A 22,355-nucleotide genomic window follows, 5' to 3' on the forward strand; every position below is an offset into this window, starting at 1 on the left:
CCAGAAAAATATGGGATCATTTGCTGATGTTTTGTAAGCAACTTTATTTCAGGTGATATTCATTATGGAATCTTTTTCGTTCTTCTCAATCTCATAGTCTTTATTAGTATGATTACTATTCAGGTTCTATCATTAAAATTATTATTCGCAATAACATTCCAATATATTAGCTCTTACAGTTAAAGTAAATACATATAAATCACTAAAGAATAGATTCTACTGACCTAGTAATCTACAAAACGTAAGTCAATATTGAGTTGGAATTTCAAATGTCAATGATAAAATCTAAAAACAAGAAACAACAAAAAACGAAAACTTTCATGCGAGGAAAGTAACACAAAAGATCGTTAAAAACTTTTCCCTTTTACGTCCCGAAGAGAATTAGAGTAGTATTGTTCTGGAAATTTACCAAAAAAAAATACCATTTTTAAAAATAGTGTTCACATGTATACCATTAATTAACTGCCAACTTTATATTTATAAATGCCACGATTTTCTGGCAAAAATAAAATATATTAAATATTATTTTTTTCTTTTACCCCCTCCATAATAACCCAATAGTTCACCATTAATAATTTAATTTATTATACATTATACTCATATCTGTCGTCTCATTGGCTAAGAGTCTATAGCTAATTTTGAATTGGAAATCAGCGCAACCTACGGATTAGTTAGTTATCTGCTAGCAGATAACTAACTAATCTGTAGGTTTCGCGCGCAATGCATGATTTCCAATCACAATATATATATGACATATATCAATTCCGGTTCCTTGCGACGGTTTGTTTGTCTTGAATTTATTCAAAATAATGTATCATTAAAGGATTATTAGATTTGGTTTTTGTGATATTCTAAATCATCAAGGTCTCGGTAAGTGTTATCAGTCTCGGACTTCGGCTCGGCTGATAACACTTACCTCGACCTTGATTATTCCGGATATCACAAAAACCTCATCCAAGGGCTAGGGTTTACTTAACCCCCGATATATTTCAAGTCCATTTTTAAATAACATTTCGGTCAGGCTGTCTCCTCGCTGTTCAACAACTGATTGTTACTTTCGAGCGGGATTTTTTCTATCGGCGATATCAGAATAACATTACAGACTCATTAACATAACATTATTCAAGTCAATGCCTGTAAGCAGTAGTTACAGTAATATTTTCACTGCGATTAAACGTTTTACACTATTCTTGCAGCTTTTAGATTTAATATTCTATAACATATAACTTTTTTCGACCTTGTTACCAGTCGCCTTTCGGGAAATGAGTCCACGCTCGGGAGGGCGGAAGAAGTCGAACCCAAACGTTGACCCGAAAAGGATGAATTGGCTCTTCTAATTACCCTCAGGCAAACTTTGATCGTGCCTATAATCAAAAACTAATTGGTGGTCAAAGTCTAAAGGCAGATATGTGTACAGTACAGCGCTGATGCTGAACTAAACACATGCATGAACTCGAGTCATTACCTAAATTTTTGTTTGTTGTGACAAAAACAGAAATTATGCGTAGCAAATATATTTTCCGTGGTTAATTTTCATCACAACGTCTTCAAAATTCCTTAAGAGCAGTGAATATTGGTATCCCATCCCGATGTGGTTGAAACCCGTGTAAAGCAGTAGTCTGATGTGGCAGGGAAATGTTGTTTACATTCCGCCGTCAGGTATGGCTCCACAGCCAGACCAACGAATCCGGCCACAAATGCTCCCACAGCATTACCAACCGTTAATAGTCCCAATGCAAACTCTTTTTCCTCAGGCAAAACACGCCGCGCGACGGCATGGGGCGAATGCAAGACAATCATCCCAGCAACGATACCCAGGATGGAGCAGAGAGCGATCATGATCCAAATATACGGGAGAAAATGGTACCAAGACTCGAACACAAAGAAGATGAGAAGGGCATTGTTTAGCACTGCAACAAACAAAGAATAATCGTGAGTAATCATATGGCACCACTAGTGGGGCTTTCCGCAAGTTGCTCGGGATTTTCCAAAACGTTTCCCGTAATTTCTCGAAAAATTTGCGCAAAAGGTGCTAAAAAAACCATCAAAATTTGCTTTTTGTAACGAAAGTTGCTCAAAAGTTGCTCGAAAAAACAAAAACTTTTTTTGTTCTGATACGCCAATTCCACATCTCCCATAATGCACCTTTTCACGAGTAAACTATTTACTAAATAACTAGTTTAGTAGCATGGGCGGTTGACATATAATGTTAAAAATCAGGCCCAGATGATGTCTCTTTGTTCAATAGTAGCGCAAGGCGCTCCGCTGGGCAAAACAGTAGAGGGTGGACGTTTTCGAGAGCTTTAGAAACTCATTAGTAATTCATAAAGAAAAGACAAAAGAAAAAATGATGTTTAAAGAGTGTCTTTATATCTGCTAAACTTTATGCCCAATCTTTTAGACCAAAAAAACACCCCAGTTCTTTAACAACGAACCAATTAGGGCAGTGTGCAGTTTCATTAGAGTGTTGATTTATAAACACATCATTGTTTATCATTATTTCCCATTGTTTCAAGGTTAGGGTAGCTGCTACATGACACTACAAAGTTTAAGACACAGTTCAAACGGTAGCCTGCGAGCAAGCTCTCCGTTTGTGGGACTCGCGAGAAGTCACGCGGGAAGACACGCGAGTGCGGCCTCTCGCGGCTTTGCCGCTTACTCGCGCGTTCTGTGGTGGCTCCCTTTGTTTGCTATAAAAGGAGAGCTTGCAAGCAGGCTATTGAAACGAGGTCTCACAAACGTGGTAGTGGTCGGTTACGAGAGTGGTCGCAAGGTGAGTTTCGACTGTATAAAAATATTTTGAGCCTCACCTGCAAATATCCAGGTCTTATCGCACTTCAAGAACTCTATGGCCTCGTCAGGCAAACAAGCAAATATGAACAGATAACCTCTGCCAACGAACTTGCCGAGTCTGTATGCCAAGGCGTAATAGAGATAGTGATCTCGAGGCATTACGCCCGAGTTAGGAAAGGCTATGGTAGTAACAACGGCAGAAGTTGACATATACTCCGCGAAGTAGCTGAAAGCTAAAGGGATGATGAACGGAAGAATTTTGACACCAATACGGAGGTTCCCGCCGAATGAAAGTCTTTCAGGAATCGACGCTGGCTTCTCGGCGCTATCAGAGGTCCCCACGGCTGTGTATTCGACTTCAACTCGTTCTTGAGGCCTGCGCGAGATACTCAGGACGTTAGACTTGTCCAAAACGGCGTAAAACATCATCAGCAGGAAGGGAAAAGGAACTGTTATCATGGTTGCGACTTTGGGTGAGACGCAAGTCCATGTTGTGACAGCTGAAAGCAAGAAAAAAAAACGAGTTTGATCTGACTTTTATTTCTCTCAACTTTGTCAAAAACGACAAACTAACTCAACTAAAACTGACTAACTTATGACAATAATAACCATTTCCAAAATGCAAATCAAGACGTGTCTAGAGCTCTGGTTGGCTTAACTAGCAATCATGGTATATTTAACCACTACTCCTCGAGCCCGAATGGACTAAGAGACAATAGCCCATGAGGCCGAAGGCCGAATGGGCTATTGACTCAGAGGCATGAGGGCGAGATGAATAATTGTTTTTAGTAAAATCCAACTAGTTGGTCAAAAATATCGAGACAAAACAACGTAAGCTAGCAAAACGAGATTAAGCCGCCACTGTTTTGGTTTTCGAAGTCGGCGCTTTTCGCCACTAGTGGGCTATAACATATAGCCTAGTAGTAGCATTGATAATAGACGTAGCATTGATAATGGACCACTAGTTGGATTTTACTAATTGTTAATTATATGCAGTTGCTCCTTGCAAGGGAATCCAGGACAGTCTCATGGTTCTGGATTCCAGTCTTCAGTGGAACTTGGATTCTGGATTCAAATGATTAACGGGATTCCTTATTCCATGAGCCCCATTCCGGATTCCACAGGCAAAAATTTCCTGGATTCCCTTATATGGGACGAACCAATGCCAAGGCTACACGTCACCTTATTCAATGCAAGAACTTTTGTGGTGTTTTGTCCTATATCTAAAACATGAGTATAGCGAGGGAGACCTGGAGACTAGAGACTGCTCTTACTGCTCTTAACGTGAGCCTTTCTTGCCAGCTCGGAATTTTCCGCTTTGCTCCCACAAGAAAAAAGATCTTTCCCATGTAATAAATCCTGTATTGACTAAGCTTGTTCGGTGGTCACGATAGCTGGATATCGGCCTCAAATTCTTTCAGTTTAAATGCCATTTTATTGACCTCAACTTCGGTTCGGTCCCTTAAAACGCATGAGAAAAACTTGGTCTATATCCAACCTTCTTGACCTCAGGCAGTTAGACAGTATTAAAGGCATATATTTTTACACGCATTTTACTTCTAACGACAGTCAAACAGTAAAAAAATTGATTAAAGTAGTATAATAGGGGCAATGACTTCAAACGGGAAAATGACTGAAATAGAGCAGTTGTTTTTGACAAAGAAGTGTTATTTGAAAGGCACAGATGACAACGCCTGTAAAAAGACATTAAAAAATGCAACCACTAAGAGGCGATTAAAGAAAAAAAATATTTATCTTATATATTATAAACATGCAAGGGTGGTGAGTGACTCACAGCCCTCGTCGGGCCAAGAGAAAAAATTTTGCTGGCCGGTTTTATTTCTTAAAATTTTAATTTGAGAAGCCTTTTTAGAGTGCGAATAAAATAATACAAACTCATCTTCACCAATTTGCGAACTAGTTTTCTAGGTTGATAAAATACATTGTAACATAAATTTTTTGAATTTAAAGTGCAATTCAAGCTTATTTTGTTTCTGTCAAAATAACTTCTCTCTCCGGCTTGCCATCTTAAGACCAATTTTTCATAAAATAATTTTTAGCCAGCCGCATGGCCAAATTTCCCCTTCCCTCCAGGCATAACTTAAATTTAAATACAATAATTAAAGGTCAGACAATCGTTCCGGAAAATATTCTCGCAAACGTGGGTTTTCCTAGCAGGTGCTTCCGATTAAAATTTGGGGGAAAAAATACAAGAAAATCCTAAATTTTCGAGAACAAGAAACTGAAAAAACACACACAAAAAAACATACCTTATAAATAAAACATTGAAAATTACTCTCCGATCGAATAATTATTGTCTCTGAATCGCAAACAAAGTGACCATTTACAGTTAAGTATAATAAAGGACAGTATTGCTGGGTCCATTCATGATGAAAAGCAAAGTCTTGATTCGTATACTCAACGAACAAGTTTCCCTCCGTCCTTCGCTATAGAATGAGTAACGCTTGAAAAGGACCATCGAGTCAGTTATTACTGAATAAAATACTCTTCAAAAGAAAGCTGACTAGAAAGCTGTGCTTTTCCGTGTGGCCAGTTCGCTAAAATACGAGTGAGTTCAAAAACATTTGCCTACGAAACTGAAACGACTATATTATAAATAACAGAGGTTTTTTTTACCTGTATAATAAAGAGGCGAAACGAGCGAAGCCATCCCTGTTCCAGCAACCCAAGAACTGATACAGATTTGCGGATAGAACGAAGTTAGACCCAAAAATGTTACTTCCGCTGTCCCTGAAGCCAAGGCGTTCAAAACAATTCCCACTAACTTCAAAGCTATTTGTTCGACGAACGCGATGACTGCTAGTCCGAGAGCCATGGTCAGAGCGATAAAAGACACCTTCACAGCATAAGGAATTCTTTGTATAAACCAGGGCGCAAGAACTTTCACAGCCAACAATGGCACCACAAAGCACACAAGAACTGTAGCAGTTGGAAGATCTCTACCGCTTAGAATGTCCTCCGATGCCGTGTACAACAACTCTTGGTTGAAGAAGGAAAGCGTCCCAAATATGTAAAAACAAAATACAGTTAACCCGCTCGCCGATGGTTTCGAAGAAGGCGACTTTGTGGACTCAGGGCTAAACTTACAAAATATTTCCATTATTCTGTCCCACATGGTTCGCGATCGAGTTTATTCCCACATTTAGCTTTTTTAAATTTTTAACGTGGCTAATTTGACATCGAATTTTGCCGTTGCCGAGGTTTCGGTCGCGCCATGATCTTCCAAAAGACGGAACAAACTCGCGATCATATCATCACAGACTATATTATGTACTTTTCTCCGCTTTGAAGAAAAATTAGAATTGCAGATTTATTACGGATATGCCACAAGAAAAGGACAATAGGCACTTAATTGAAAACAAAGGCTCTAAATTTACATTCGATAGAAAATAAGTAAAATTAGAAAAAAAAGAAGTTTTGTGACGTTAATTCTTCAGTTAGCTTTACAAAAGAAAAAAACAACAACTTCATGGCGTTTAAATTCGATTCTTAAGTCAGAATTTATCATGAAGAACTTACAAAGACAGGAAGCGAGACTCTATCAAAATACCTTTAAATCACAAAGCACGTCAATTTCTTAAGTACTCTCAAAAACTATAGCAACGGCGTGGGGTCTCCTGGAAACTAGGATCAGGAGTAATACTTTAAAATTGAAATTCTTTGTTGCCATTTTATACATATTTTTATTCGCAATATAATTTTCTTTTGAGCGCAGATGATAACCTTTTTATGTGGAAAGGAAATTACGCTTGCCGAAATATAAATAATTGAGGGTTTTGAAATATTAAGTTCATTTAAACGCCCACATGTTTTTAATTCTTTGCATTTTACCTCCTGTATCAGCGCGAGGACAGGAGTACATGATTATTAAGTAATGTTTTTTCTCCTCTAAAATTTCATCTATGTACACAAAATTTTTAATATTAAGAAAACAATTTTATAACAAGAAAACAATTGGAACATAAATAGAATCTGAATAAAGATAAGTTGTACTTAAACCAGTCTGTATGTCTTTTCACATTATAACCGAACTCACCGTAGAATATATATTAAAAACGGCAGAAACTATCCAATAAAAAACATTTTAAAATTGTACGCTAAGGGCTGTTCTCGAAGAAAACGCAAAAATGTTGTTTTTTTACTAGTACATATGTATGTGAGGCGAAGAAAAATTCAATAATACATTAAATAAACTAATCAGAATACTGACAAATTTCTGGTGAGCAGAAATCATGCAGCACATTTTGTACTTTCATCTGCATTAACATCGTCGCGGAGGCAACAAAACGGGGCTCAGGGGGAAAAAGGAAAAGGGCATGGGGGAGGGAAGGCGAGGGAGAGAGAAGATTATTGTCGTTGTTGTTGTTGTTGTTATATGGCTACTGCCTCCCTAACTTTCGTGAAGACGTCGTTCTTATGGCGTCGTTTGTTAAGTCCATATCTTAATAGGTTAGTGAAAAAGTAAACTTCCACAGGAGACCCAATACCAAGACGGATGTTGTTGCAGTTGCTTTTGAGGTCAAAAACATGCTTTTGGAGATCATAGAAATTGGAGCGATTTGGATTAACCGCTTCAAAAAAAAACGCAAAATAAAATCGATGTGAGAGAACATTTGTCTAGCGTCTCACTTAGCAGACGAGTTTAGGTTGTGTCAGCCATATGTCCTTCATTGTGACGAAATTAAATGCATTCAAGTACGGCTTTCTGCTGGCAAAACCTGGCTTATTTTCCTGAAATCTATCCCTGAATTCATGTTACGGCATATTTTCCTTGGGAAAGTCTTGAATAAAATAGTTCCAGATTCTTGTGGTGTCGGTATTTCCCTGCCCAGCTTAGCGGTCGTTTTTTTTGGGGGGGGCGGAGCTTTTCCTTCTCCTATAGAGGATTTTCCCGGAGGATTTTCTGGGTAAACCAACATGGCCACCGTTTCATTTTTTTGGAACACCAATATGGCCGCCGTGACGTCATGTGAAAACGTTCTATTTATCTATTTCTTTCCTTTGTAAAGGATTTGTTTTTTTACTGCTGCAATACCTTTCTAAAGCGAAGTAGTCGCCACATGTATTACAGACTGTCTTCTTTTTCGGATTTACGGAGATCTGCAATTACACAGGCGGAAAATAGCATCACACAAGGCGTAAACATTACTGCGTACAGGTCAAACCAACAATAGCCAACCATAAAATTACCCATATCTTTACTTCAATGATTTTATAATAATTTACAACGAAAATTTTAAACCTTCTGAACCATCTATTTGCGATTATGAAAGTTCAGAGTATTTGATTAAATATTCTGCTGCCATCAGTTTTTTCTTTCAATATTTTCAACATCGCGTACACAAAATAGTTTCATAAATATAAAATTAAAATTTTAGAACACCAAGAATGTGTTTTAACTCCGTCAACGAGGCTTTGGATTGACGATGACAAGAGAGGGGATATCTACAACGACAAGGCTGCAAAAATAGAGAGCTCTAGAAGTCAAGGCTACGGCAAACGTCAGATTTGAGTCGAGAATTTCTCAGAATAGAAAGCGTGCAGTTTAAAGCAGTCCAAGACGATGGTCATAGACAAAACTAACGTGAAGTTAATAATTTTAGGACAGAAGTAATGAACAGTAAAGCACAAGTTGCCCGACATGTATGTGTAAGATGAATGCATCGTTTCCCTGTATGTGTAAGATAAATTCAACTAAACAGTGCAAATAAAGTTGATGTTGGAAACCTTGGTCACGTGGAACAAATTCACGTTTGCCGTTTGCCGTATACGTGACTCTAAAACTCTTTTGTCTTTAAAGCCCAGTGCAAACGGACGCAAAATTGTTGGCCAACAACTCCCAACATTGTTAAAAGTTGTTGCAATGTTGTCGCAACTTTGTTGGATGTTACATCAGTGTTGCGTCCGTTTGCATACCCTGTTGCATGTTGTTGTAAAGTTTGAAACCGGTCAAACTTTTAGCTACGTGCAAACGAACGCAACAACTCCCAACACTGTTCGCCAAAAATGTTGAAAGTGGTTGGGTCTGGTTACACGTACCTTAATACCTGCCCAATATTTACGTACCGTTACGATGACAGTGTTTTAAATAGTTCTTAATCGAAAGGACTATGGTTGCCCAAATGCGGTGTAAGTGCTAGTCTACCCATATTTACTTTACAACAGAGACCGCAAATATAGGGGGGAAGAGGAAAAATAACGGAGTACGCAAAAACTGTAACTAGCTTTCCAGCATTTCCTTTTACGCTCAGGCCCCGGCAGTTTTAAAGAATTTCTTCACCGTTGCCCACGCAACTGACGGTTGGCTAACTGTTTTAAATGTGGAAAGCGCTTTATGGCTGTATTTGGTCTTTTACTTTCATAATAATTTCACTCTTGGTTGTATTCTCGTGATTTCAATCACGAGTACACTAGCAGCACTTCTACTAACTAACGACCCAATAATTTAGCATGATTAAATAAAATCATTGTGATAGTGGTGCTTTTGTACCGCTTGTATTTCAGATTGTTAGTGTATATCAATTACTTAACTTAACCTTAAAAATTGAAGATACTTAGACTTTTATGAACAGAAATTTCAAGAGACAGAGAAATTTCATGTAAGAAAAGTGAAATGTCTTGTGAGAGCCACTGAGAGGAAAATGTTAGTTTGGTGGATGGAAACAAGTGACGACCCACGATTCTTGGTTTGAGCCACGTGAACAGGCGGCCATGTTGACCGTCAAGGCATATAGAGATGGAAAAGGCCTGACTTCCGGTTGATATCTGTCACTCAAAAACGTCTATGCTTAAGCTCTCTATTAGCTGACAGGCGCGTCCTCAGTTATGACCCCAGATACAATTGCGGGACATATTTCAGCTCCAGTTTCCTTATCGTTTCTAAAACGGGCGAATTACAAACGAAACTAGATGAATTGCTGCTACTCTGAAAATTTGAGTTATCTGTTTGAACGTCAATGCCTTCTGCAAATTGTGCAAGCCGGTGTATCTTCACATTCTTCAATTCCTCTAGCAAAGAGGCGAATAAGTTGTCGGTGAACCCTAGAAAAAGGTAAATAATTAAATAATAAGAAATCAAAACACGGCGTAGTGTTTTTACGTTACTTCATGAGGTGAAAGTACGCAAGTATGTGAGTTGATCTAACGTGGCTGGGCTTTCAATAGTTATGACTTCGCTATGAAGTGTTTAAATTAAATTAATCTCCTCACTGCCATAATTCTTACTTGATATGTATCGCCGGATGAGTAACGAGTTCTCCGTCCACATTCCACAGGCTCCTGGCGCGTGGTCGTGGCGCAGTTGATGATGTTTTCGCGGCCAGCCGCTCTTCATCATCTTCTCTGGTGTCTGTTTCCTCGACTCCGTCGATTTCATGACCAGCGTCACTTTCTTCGTTAGAAGGACGAAAGTGAAACTCGCGCACACGGTGAACTTCCACAAAATCAAAGTTGAACTGTGTGGCGGATTAAAAACAGAAAAGAAAGGGATTATTTCCAGCGCAATTTAATATAGGACTCAAAGAAAAAAGACGTTATAAAGAACTGACGGTGTACAAGGATCGTAACATTTGGGAGGTTAGTTGACAAGAGCATCTACGCTGAAGTCTGCTTTTTTACCCTTTGATCGAAATGAGGAGGAAAATGCGCGGCAGTAGCTTCTTTTCCATACGCGTAAGACGGGAAGAAGGGCTTTTTCTCCTGCTTGGCTTTTCTCGCCCTCTTAAACGAGAAAGAGTTCGTAAAACACTGAGAATGAGGAACATGATAAATCTAGGAGACGCTTTTCACTCATTACCGATTTCGTTAAAAGAACGACAGTGGAAGACGTGACAATGAGCCGTAGTTTACCCTACTTTGGAAAAATTCAACTATAGTTTTCATCTCCCTATTCGCCACTTGAGAAGCGAGAAGGGAACTGGGTCGAGTTAACTTTCACAAAGACTTCTGGGACTGTTACTAAGGACAGGGAAAAAAAATTGGCCAATAGCTGACCGGCGCACGTGTCCCCAGTAACAATCCCAGAAACAATTGCGGGATGTATTGCGGGTCTAGGGGCCCGTTTCTCGAAAGTCCCGATAATTAACGGGACCGGTAAACTGTCTCCGTTTACATTAAAGATCGAGGTTTCAATAGTTTTGCATCTAACGTGATAAAACTATCAGTTAGTGAAACAAGATGGGGTAGTTTGCTAGCCAGGACCCGCGCTCTTATTCTTTTTATTTCGATTTGAATATTTGATTTCGGGCCGGAAAAGTTACCGGGCCCCAATTCCCTTCTCGTATCTAAAGTGGCGAATGAGGCACTTCTGAATAACAAGGGCGAGACCTTAGGGAAGAGAAAGCGGAGTATAAAAAAATGATCGGTACTGACCTGATCGGCTTTAGAGGTGATTCTAAGCATATGTTTGAGATACTGAAAGCGTGAAGTATGTTTAACAAGTATAAGATCCATACAGCCATCAGCCAGATGAGCGCTGGGAGAGAGGCCTTCAGGGCTCTTTGCACATGCGCAAGATATGTTGGCTCCAATCACACTGATAAAACGACCTTTCACTGACTGCCACATGGAAGCTGAAGTGCAAACACAAGAAATAGATAGGTAATCTAGCGTCAGTGCCCACGGCGCATGAACTTGTGACGACTTTAATCATGATAAGGTTGAGCTGGAGTTTTTAAATATAACAACATGGAACCGTAAAATTTCATCAGCTTCTTGCACGCAAGGCAGGCACCAAAAAAGGGGAAGGGAGGAGAGGGGAGGGGGAAAGAGCGCGAAAGGGAATAGCGTCCCTCTCTCCCCAGCCCCCACACGACGCAGGCTAGGTTTTCCCCTTCAACTTACCGTTAGAATGCTGTTCTGAGGTCTGTTGTAGACGGGAGTCGAAAACATCATTACAAACGCCACAACTAAAAGACAAAAAAATATACCATAAGTGACTCTCTTGTAATTTTATTCAGTGATTGACGAACAGTAATCAAACTAAGTGACAGGGCGTAACATGAGGTTATAGGAGGTTACAAAAGGTCTCAAGGGGTCACAGGAGCTTACAAGGTGTTAACGGGGGTTACAGGGGGTTACAGAGAGTTACAGGGGGTTACAAGAGGTTACAAGGGATTACAGGGGGTACAGGGTGTTACAGTCAGTTTTCACACGCAACTTCCAACAAACTGATTTGTTGCAAGCCAGGTTACCGAGGCTTAAGCGAGACGGAGACCGGGTTTGCGAGCCTGCAAAAGTATGAATCCCCGCCAAGCCCTTGTTTTCACTAAAGCCACTGGTCACTAAATCTGGTTTCAGTCGATGTGATCCACATGGCCACCCATAACCTGACATTCTGAATTTTTTTAAACACATTCACGATTACCAGGCAAACTAAGGGCTACGCGTACCTGTTTATTTCTTGATAGAATTTATTTTCAAAATTCTTTATTTTCTTATATTTCTAAACTGTTTACGGTCATCTGTTCCTTGACTGTTTAGGGCAAAAAGTATCGAGAGAGGACGCAAGTAACAAAGCTGAGCACGAAGGAATTCAGTGCGATCGTTACGCCCAAAAGTCGATTCGCCCGAGGAGGTTACGCCCTGACTTAAGTCGATTCACCCGAAGACATACAACACTCCACAACGAAGTGAACATAAGAAGTTTAGATTTAGCAAGTTTAGATTCCATATGTGTAGTCACCGACTTTTCACACTTTTTCCTTTTCAGGCTTAAAGAACGACAAATATGCATTGGGCGAATCAACTGAAGTCCGGGGAAACTACCATCTGCGAATCGACCTTCAGGCGAAAAGACCCGATCCCGACTTTCGTACTCACCCTGAGCGACATCTAGTTCTGTCTTGAGGACCAGTGTCTCCATTTTGAACTGCCAAAAACGTTACAATTCCTTCATACCCCCTGTTAGAAGATAACAATTGATTTTCTGAAGAAACTGAACCAAACAGTGGTTGTTTACTATTTACGAAAACGTCCCGCAAAAACCGGTTGGAAAGTTAAGGAACACGACTTTTTGCGTCGTTCCAGTGGAAAATTTTCGGGAGCAACGGAACACCTGAAAAGGTAGTCCTGTTTTTCCAGAAGGAATGTTCCAAACGGAAATCCGTGTTCCATTTCATCAAAGCAATCTTTTTTAACAGTTTAGGGCCTTCGCGGCCGTTTTTGGATGAACTGATTTGTACAATGGTAAACGCGATTCCGGGACGCCGGAAATTTACCAGTCCTACGTTTTGCGTACCATTTACCCAAACCCTCAAAGTAGCCACCTTTGAAACCTCGAATTACGGAACATAACAGGGCGAGTTTCTAAGTGCGACCATGACTCCATTCATGAACTGAATGAAGTTCACGAACACGTGCGCGCGCATCGAATAGGTTTTCCTGCCGTCAAAGTTACTAAAGTTGTTGGACTGGAACCCTATATTCACGAGCTGCTCTTTCTAGAAATTTGGTTTTAAGGAACTGCCCTCCGGGAACAGCCTTATACATTCTTGACAACTGCATGAGTCTCACGTCACGTTCTTTTTGAATATTTACACGTAACTTTTCGCAGCGCAGGCGATTTACATACTGCCTTTTTAAGAGACGTGTAACAGCTCATCATTTCATCAGATAAGGGCTTTAAGGAAGAGTAAAACGGGTAAAGACAAAAAAACGTGAGACTTGTTCAGCAAGACTGCAGCAAAACGAGATAAATAGCGATGTTGCGCGTTTTCCACCCACCTGTCTTGTAACAAATCAGGTTGTTGAAGGTTGCCGAAAGTTGTAGCAGAAAGTAGAGAGCAGTTCTACTTTTTGCAACAAAATCTGTATATTTTGTACGTTTTACCGGTCCCAGGCAGACTTGTTTAGCAGCACAGCAAGTGACATAACTCTCGCGTCTGGTATGACTGACTCGCGCGTAGTATAACCTTCACCCACCTCGCAACAACCTGATTTGTTGCAAGACGGATTTGAACGCGGCTGGTAAAATGCGCAACTTACCTAACTTCTCAACTCGTTTTAAACCAATGTTGCAATGTAAATTGCACGTTTTGTTGTTCGTTTTACCATAGCTTAAGCACTAGCCAAAACTTCTTGAAAGTAAGATAGTCAGCATCAGACAATCAGCAAATTATCAGAACGTACCTGTTTGACATGAATTTTTTAAAACCAGCTACATCGTATCTCCTGGGTCCCATCCAGCGAAGCTTCTCGCTATCTTGCATAACATCACCAAAAAACCCATAGGCTGCCATGACAACGCTGTAACGTAATACCTCGCTCTTTCTTTTAACACAACAGACGTCCAGCGGCTGCATGTCACCTGCGCATGTTTAGTTGTACAGCAGTTTTCAGTCGAAGAGTATAAAGAGTCCTACTTGATTCTCAATCCCGCAAGCGTGGACAAACTTTGGCGAGTCCCGATTCCCGAGTTACAGTAAAATCCCGTATCCCGATAATGTTTCCTGAATCTCGCACTGTCATTTGGTCAAATCCCGTATCCCGTGTAACGTTTCCCAAATCCCGCACTGTAATTTGGTCAAATCCCGTATCCCGTGTAACGTTTCCCAAATCCCGTCCTGTATTTTGGCCAAATCCTGGAGCCCGGAAATACCCCTCCAGACCCTGTGCTAAGCTACATGAATAGTGATTGATAAAAGAAAAACAAACAAACAAATAATGTACAATATGTTACTCAGTCTAGATGGTTCTTAAAGTTCTCATTCAACAAGATTGTTCTCAAAACAAATTGAGCAAATGAGCAAATGAGCAAACGCTACAAAACCGAATTTGGAGCTTCCCAAATCTGAAAATGACACCGGTTTATGGTGCCTCGTTGAACCATTTCAATGTTAGACCACACCATGGTAATGGAAAAACGATAATTATTATTACATAAACCAAAGCTCTAGATCTATGGACAAAATCGAAGGACGTTACCAATCAAATAAAACCTCTTTGGCTACACGTTTTCATAGTAGACTATGAGTAGTCCCCCATTTCTCTCAGGGATAGTAGAGCGAGCGAATCGCGAGGGCGCGTGAAAATCACCCCACGCCGCGTGTCGCCTTTTCTCGCGTGGGGGATTTTCACGCGCGCTCGCGTTTCTCTCGCTCTACTATCCCTGAGGAAAAATGGGGGACTACTCGTAGTCTATTTTCATAGTACAATATTATTACTTAGGCCACGTTGTAAAACATGTTTCTCATCCCCGCCCCCTTCACTTTTTGGGGTTGCTTCTCTTTTATTGGCCATAACAGAATTAGCCTACCTGCTCTCTTTTTTAACAGAAATCCAGATGAGAATCATTTTTCTTCTATTTACTTGGCCTTGGGATTTTACAGAAGAGAAATTTGATTTCTGTTGTGATATTCTTTTTGTTGTAAAAATGGTCATAGTGTTTACTAACCTAATATAACATGAAGAGCTGAGGTTACAGGGTCGTTGTTTCCTGTTGTACAAAAAGCTACAGCATCTGTTGATCCAGCAGGAATGATTCCTATAGGGATGTTGAGGGGGACTGGTTCAAAATCATGTGACATTGAATCCAACATGGCATCCCGCTGTGCTCTTATGAGGAGACCATTGAGTACTTCATGAAACATGCCATCTCCGCCAACAGAAACGACCCTGAAATTAACATATTAAAAAAACTTGAAAACTCTAACCCTGTTTATGAGTAATTTATTAATTATTGATAATATTACTTATAACAGAGTTAGTGGGAATGTGGGCAAAATGATCACGAAGATCTTCTCTACACAAAAGCATCCTTTTATATGGTATAAGCACTTCTGGTTTTCCAGATATTATATTTCTAATGATTAACGAGGTCATTTGTTTTGCTTTCCAATCACTCCTCATATTATGTTCTTCCCAACAAAGGGTATCACCAGCTGAAACAACCACTCCCAGATCTCTTTCCTTCTCTACCACTTGTTTGGGTGAATAACCCATCGTATAGTTACTCTTAGGGTTATCCTTACCAATGTGCAAGACGCTGCACTTTGATTCATTAAATTTCATTTGCCACGCATCAGCCCAATGGGTTAAGCAGTGTAAGTCTGATTGAATGGTTTCTGGTGATCATGCATTCCCTATTAATTTTGAGTCATTGGCAAATAGCACTAAATATAAATTTGCCATCAATAACTGAAGTACAGCAAGTAGCTTTTGTATAAAGAAAATAAATTTAAAGCGTGTTTTAAGCTTTGTTGTGAATAGGGTATTAGAGAGGGTTGATGCAGAAAGGGATCACTGCTACATTTATAGGTACATGTAGTAAGATAAAAAAATTCAAGAAAGACAAATGTAATGGTGCAACTATCCTACCCATCTATCTTCTCCAGGCCTTCTTCTAAGAGGTAATCTCTGGCATGGTTAGCTCTTTGAGTAACTGAAAAAAATAAGATACCTGTTTGACATATCCACTCCACCACTAACAATAATATTCTATAATTGGTGAAAAATGCACAAGAAATTGGCTTAACACAAGTCACTCTGTAAATGCACTGCCCACATGAACAATTGTGCTTTACTATCCAGTACAAGTCTTAAGGTCACTTTGCATAAAATCTTACACCAGACAATGCTGCAAAATTTAGGATGCAGGTCGGTCATCAAGTGCTGAGGGTGGAGGATTTCCCTCAGGTGTTAGAAAATGAGCCCAGACCTGGCTACACAATGCACTGTTTTGACAATGACAGGAATTAGCAAATATCTAGCTAGGTTTCCTTTTTCCCCTACCTTTAAAAATTAATGAAAGCCTAGAGAAACTTCAAAAAAATTAATACATTTAGAAGTTACCACACATCTTCATTTATCTCTCTGAGATTCATTTATACAAAGCACCTAGCACATTAAAAAGCACACTATAAATGAATAAATTATTATTATTAATGTACACTAGTAGCTACTCACCAATGATATCAACTTTGATATTTGCCAGTTCAAACAATGGCTGCACTTGTTCCATGTATATTTTACAGCCCAGTTTTCTGCCACCAACAGGATTTATAAACACTAACAATCTTTTTGGTCGGTTAAAACCTGAAAAAGTGTTATAATATGCAGGGCTGTCATTAAGACATGGAGACTGGGGATTTTCCCCAGCTACTTTCTTAGGAAAATAAAAGAAAAATGAACCAAAAGAAATCCCTAGCTGTTTAATTCCCCACCTACTTCTTGTTTTACCTGCAAACTTGAAATCTTAGTGACATCCCTGATAACACTAGACAGGTATATACATTGTATCCTTGCTAATGTAATATTGTTAATATTTGAGATCTGCAGGGCTGTCAGTGAGAGCTGGGGCCGGGTGTTTACCCCCGCGGCTACTATGTAACACTAGCTGATGTCTCCTGCAGCTTGTATCCCAACATTGTAACATTTTGCAAAAAAATAAACAAAAACAAAAACAAATGGTCTGGTAAAACAGGACATAAAATTACTGTCAGATGAATGACTACTTTGAAAGCGTAAAATATTGCAGTGATGATTGTTATAAAGCTCTCCATTTAGAAATTGCAAGAGTTGCTGGGTTATTGTGACAAGCTCGTCCTCAACCTTCTCCCTTCACTCTCCTTGCACTTTCCTACTTTACTCATGGCTTGCATGTGACTCTTTGCCAAAAACTTTTTGATTTCCTAACGGTGAGCTTGATTTCAGACAAAAAATATTTTGCTTAGTATTTATTACTTCCAGGTTATTTTTCTCCCAACTGATTTGTACTTTCCTCATGACACAATATTTTTACATTTCACATGTCCAGTACAGAGAGTGATGGCAAAAAGATGGCCTACCTGAGAGGATGCTTTGTATACTGTCAATCCACTCCTGACATAGACCCTCATCTTCACAATCAAACACAAATGCTTTCTCTCTCCACTTGTGTTTTCTTGATCTTTTTATTGAATAGACACAAAATGACGAGCTTTTCAGCGATACCAACTCAATTTCTCCCTCAGTGGACAGGGAAGACTTAGGACTATTTGGGACAACAGCAAATACCTCAGCTAACTGCAAGGACCTCTTGAAGGATGCATTTGCTGTATTAACACAAATAAATTATACAAGTCAAAAATACTCATCATAAACATAATAGGCAAGAACAGATTTAGAGATATGAAGATTTTAAGTAAATCTGTTTTTAGTTTAAAGCAGTTGGAAACCTTGTTGGTTTAGAATTTCCTTTGATTCCTAGCCCTTAATCTTCATGGGAAGAAAATCTGGTTTCACCTGAGAAAGGACTTTGGTAGGCTTGATTACCTTTATCTACACGTAAAAAGACAACTAAAAAATTGTTTAAAAGAGCACTTTTTACTATTAGCTTGCTCAGTAGTAATCACCGCCACACCGACCCTCGTATAATCTATATTTTTGTGTAATTTGCTTTTCCCTCTCTTTTGTATTTCATACTTTATACACTTTTTTTTCTCATTTATCCTAAATAAAACTGTAATTTAAGCACAGGGTGTGTAATTAGTTTCACTATATCTTGCCCTTCTCATTTTATTCTTGTAATCTGATATTTTAATATTATGAATAACGTCTTCAAACTTATCTGTAATATAAATTAAAGGGCCTGTAATATAAGATAAATAAAGAAAATAACAATGTACGAATACAAAATACAGGCTTGATTTTCAGAGATCTCCCAAGTCTGGTCTTTGATCCCCTCCCTGAAGAAAGGGGAGATGAGTGTGGACTCATTTTTCCTTGCAGTGGCTCATATAAGCCTAGGATTTCAGGAGCAATAATTCACAATAATTCTGACCTATTGGTATTGCTATCCAAGGGCACATCAGCTTTTAAAACAATGGGTTCTTTCATTTTAGTGGCTGATGCCTTCAAATGACAAAATAAATGTTTGGAAACATCAGCTATTGCTAGAGTTTTACAAGGTTACTAATCTTGAAGCCTTGTCTTTATGTGCTGAGAAAATCCCAGATGAATGGGGATTTTACTGTTTCCCAACAGTCCTAGATTTGCCAATAATCAAAATAATAAGTATCGCCTATAAAGGTCTGGGATGATCGGCAATCACTCCTGACACATGCAAACTCAAATGTGGATTGTTGGGGATATCACACACTGCTGAGCAACGTTTTTGCTCGGACGAAAAAAAACAGGCTGAAATTCAATTACAAAGCAGAAGTAAAGTAAAGCTACAGAGTATGTTGTTTGTCCTAATCAGTGAAAAATGGACTTGCTGTTATAATATAAAATACAAGAGGACACAAATAATAATATTGAATCTGAAATGACAGTAGAAAAAGTGGACTATTAACAGCAGCAACCTTCAAGAGCATAGTCTTGAAAATGGATGAAAGTGAAATAATAAAAAAAATTCGGTTTTGTATTTAATCTATTATAAATTGACTTCATCTTGTATTAATGATACTATACACGTAACAAAAAAGTTCAGCAAGCAAACTGCCCTAGATGTAGCAAAAATCAAATGTAAAGTTTACAGATATTAAAAGCTCAACTAAATATATAAGCGGAAATTCTGGGTTGTAATTATATAATCATCGACGAAAAAGTTGATTTCATTACCTAGTCTGCAATCCTCAATACCAACATGGCCCCAAGACAGTTGTGTCTGAGAAAGAACCACGTCAAAGGATTGTCCACCGACATTTATCACAGAGCGTTTCACAACTGAAGCGGAAGCCATGTTTGTTTCACTAAGCATGTCTCTGAAGACTAAAACACTCGGGCTCTCGGACTCTGGGTAATGCTCGTCCCAGTACTCCTCCACTGACAAATAGCCTGCTAAAACATCCGGGGGCCCAGTTGTTCGAAGGCCAATTAGCTAGCGCTTAACCCCGGGTTAAATTTAACCCCGGTTTCTCTTTCTCGTGTTCAAAAGTATTTTCTCAGATAATTTTCTCTGTTATATTTAGAGCTGTCAATCATCAACTTGTAGACAAAAAGAATTAAAACGGAAATGCTTTTTAAACTTTCAAATCTGAATTCAAACCTCGCACTAACCCTGGGTTACCTTAACCCGGCTTTGAACAACTCGGCCCCGATTATCTGATACGGTGTTTATGAAAAAAACAAGAAGACGCCTGAAGGCGTTTACACGGGATGTGTTGGTGTAAGTGAGAATTATGGCATTGGAAAGTTGAGCAGTGTATAATATAACCAACAAATGTTTGCAGGAGAGACGGTGATGTTCTGTTAAATACACTGGAAGATGAGTTACACACAAGCCGGTTCCTTTGCTCCTCAAAACAAAACTTACATCAATATTACCACCATATATGTTAAGAGAATGGGGTAGTTTACTAAAATTTGCATTCCGGCTTTACTGATTTCCTTAATAAGTGCACTTCCACATTCAACAATAGCATGTTATCAATTAGACTTCCAATAACTGCAGGGCGCAAGGCTGTGCTCAAGGGAAATTTTCAGGGTGCAGAACTTGTCAGGTTCGTAACGTTCTTTTAGGCCACGAATCGGCCGAGCGAGCTACGAAGTTGCAAGTAATAAATTCTAGGCTTGACTTTAAATCAAGAAAGCAACACCAGCATACCGTCCGGCTGGGCCAACCTGGACAATATTTTCAGTCGCCCGAGGCCAAGTCTTAGTTGCTTTAGGGGATCGGGCGCCGTAAGTTAGTGCGCAGCCTTGACTTTGTCCTTCGCTACGCAGTAAGCTTACTTTTCCCTCCTTTGCTGAAGCACAGTCTTTTTCTTGCTGGTGCATTCCAACCTGACTTGCACGTGATATCGAAATTGCAGCCAATAAAAAACACACAATTTTTCGGGACGGGCTCGGGATACGGGAAAGTTAAAATAACAAGGCAATTTTTTACTCCTTGGAAAATATGAAAGGAGTGCGCTACCGAATTTATGACGCTGGCTGACTACGTCATCCTGCGTAAAAAAAAACAAACCATACGTCTTTTTTCATAGTTTCTAGTTTTTTAAACGGTTACCCCATGTTACCCCTTGTTACCCCATGATACCCCTTGTAACCCTTGTTACCCCATGTTACCTTCGTTACCCCTTGTTACCCCTTGTTACCTCGTGTTACCCCTTGTTACCCCATGTTACCCTTGTTACCCCTTGTTACCCCTTGTTACCCCATGTTACCCCTTGTTACCCCTTGTTACCCTTGTTACCCCTTGTTACCCCTTGTTACCCCTTAGTTACCCCATGTTACCCCTTGTTACCCCTTGTTACCCTTGTTACCCCATGTTACCCCTTGTTACCCTTGCTACCCCATGTTACCCCATGTTACCCATGTTACTCCTTGTTACCCCTTGTTACTCCTTGTTACCCCATGTTACCCCTTGTTACCCTTTGTTACCCTTTTTACCCCATGTTAGAATCTAAACTGTTTAATGTATTCTTCGTTTTCTTTAAATTAAAACTAGAGGGTCTATGAACAGATAATAGTTTGTTTACTTCTAAATCGTTTCTCTGTAGGGATAGACTGTCCCAGGAGCCCATCAAATTTGATGGGCTCCTGACTGTCCACAGTTCCCTATTTTTTCGTGAGATCGTCGAGATATAGCGCGTCTTACCGTTAATGGCGGCCATCTTGATTTTCAAATGTACCGAGTGGGCAGGCGTCGGGGATTGTAGGGGGAGGGTGACGAAAAAAATATTTTTTTTCTATTTTTCTCGCTTCCTCCCAAACCGCCCCCCCCCCCGGCCTTCTAAGTAGTTTTGACACTCATGCAAGATGGCAGCATGTAACGTAAAGCCCTCGATCTCGAACATCTTACGTAAAAATAGAGGACTGTGAACAGTCTACTGTAGGGAGCACTCTCTGGGCAAGCAGGGGCGGATCCAGGAATTTTCGATTGGGGAGTGGGGGGGAGGTCCAAACTTTGGGTCAGAAATAGACTGCGAAACAGTCCGTATTTTTGCCTGTTCAAGTACGCGCGAGCAGTCGATAAAAAGGTCTGAAACGAAGCTGAAAACAGAGAGCGAGACTGTTTTTTTTCTAGGGCGGGTGAGGCTCGCGAGCTCCGCACGCGCAAAACTCTTACGTCGCGCTTTACCTATTTCTTTACTGATTTTGAAAAAAAAAACCGACGGTTTTGCAGTCTAGGTCAGAAAGGACTGTTGAACTTTTTTTTGACAAATTACTTGCTTAGTTTTGTGGCAAAAATGCAACGCGTGTGTCATCGAACATTTAGGCAGTTAAACAGAAATATACGATCCGGTGTCGATGTAAGAATTTCAGTCTCAAACGAGCGTCAGGTCTGACGGGGGGGGGGACTCTCCCCCTGGAACTGCCTCTGGCATTTCTGGGCCCAGTTGTTCGGAGGCAGATTAGCGCTAACTCGGGGTCAATTCTTTTTTTTCGTTCAAAAGCGTTTTCTCTGATAATTTTTCTCTGTTACTTTAAGGACATCCAGTCATCATATCTGAATTCAAATTTCGCACTAACCCTGGGTTATCTTGATCCTGCTTTGAACAAGCCAGCCCTGGTATCTAATCTTGGAGCTTGTCACTCAAATCATATGCTGAATCAGAAGGGGCACCCAACGTCAATTTTCGGGAAATATCTGTTCGCAAGACGATTTGAGATCTATA

At 39.8% G+C, this 22,355-nt stretch overlaps 2 protein-coding genes across 2 annotated transcripts; both read right to left on the reverse strand.

Annotated features, from left to right (window-relative positions):
• Positions 1-34: 34 nt before the first annotated feature.
• LOC140923257 (uncharacterized) lies at positions 35-6,101 on the reverse strand. Its single transcript, XM_073373342.1, has 3 exons — positions 5,431-6,101; positions 2,811-3,293; positions 35-1,910 (listed from the first exon to the last, which is right to left on the reverse strand). Exons 1-3 carry the CDS (start codon positions 5,927-5,929, stop codon positions 1,558-1,560), a joined length of 1,335 nt encoding a protein of 444 aa, XP_073229443.1. The 5' UTR covers positions 5,930-6,101; the 3' UTR covers positions 35-1,557.
• Positions 6,102-9,293: 3,192 nt separating this feature from the next.
• LOC140923034 (ceramide kinase-like) lies at positions 9,294-19,498 on the reverse strand. The gene is made up of 11 exons (XM_073373090.1): positions 19,354-19,498; positions 17,598-17,843; positions 16,717-16,845; positions 16,129-16,192; positions 15,206-15,426; positions 13,942-14,119; positions 12,634-12,714; positions 11,656-11,720; positions 11,185-11,384; positions 10,039-10,268; positions 9,294-9,855 (listed from the first exon to the last, which is right to left on the reverse strand). The coding sequence occupies exons 1-11, from the start codon at positions 19,490-19,492 to the stop codon at positions 9,768-9,770; spliced, it is 1,641 nt and encodes a 546-aa protein (XP_073229191.1). The 5' UTR covers positions 19,493-19,498; the 3' UTR covers positions 9,294-9,767.
• Between the last annotated feature and the right edge of the window lie 2,857 nt (positions 19,499-22,355).

Source organism: Porites lutea, chromosome 13 (assembly GCF_958299795.1).
Source record: "Porites lutea chromosome 13, jaPorLute2.1, whole genome shotgun sequence".
Classification (NCBI taxonomy): Eukaryota; Metazoa; Cnidaria; class Anthozoa; order Scleractinia; family Poritidae; genus Porites; species Porites lutea.

What these genes read in the sequence shown, in the direction of transcription:
- LOC140923257 (XM_073373342.1), bottom strand. Translation starts at nt 5,929, where the DNA reads ATGTGGGACAGAATAATGGAAATATTTTGTAAGTTTAGCCCTGAGTCC. An exon ending in TTCGCCTCTTTATTATACAG is followed by an intron (nt 3,294 to 5,430) that starts GTAAAAAAAACC and finishes TCTTGCTTTCAG; the next exon opens with CTGTCACAACATGGACTTGC. An exon ending in TAAGACCTGGATATTTGCAG is followed by an intron (nt 1,911 to 2,810) that starts GTGAGGCTCAAA and finishes TGTTTGTTGCAG; the next exon opens with TGCTAAACAATGCCCTTCTC.
- LOC140923034 (XM_073373090.1), bottom strand. Translation starts at nt 19,492, where the DNA reads ATGCTTAGTGAAACAAACATGGCTTCCGCTTCAGTTGTGAAACGCTCT. An exon ending in AGCTCTTCATGTTATATTAG is followed by an intron (nt 14,120 to 15,205) that starts GTTAGTAAACAC and finishes AAACATGCGCAG; the next exon opens with GTGACATGCAGCCGCTGGAC. An exon ending in AAAAAATTCATGTCAAACAG is followed by an intron (nt 12,715 to 13,941) that starts GTACGTTCTGAT and finishes ATCTTCTAACAG; the next exon opens with GGGGTATGAAGGAATTGTAA.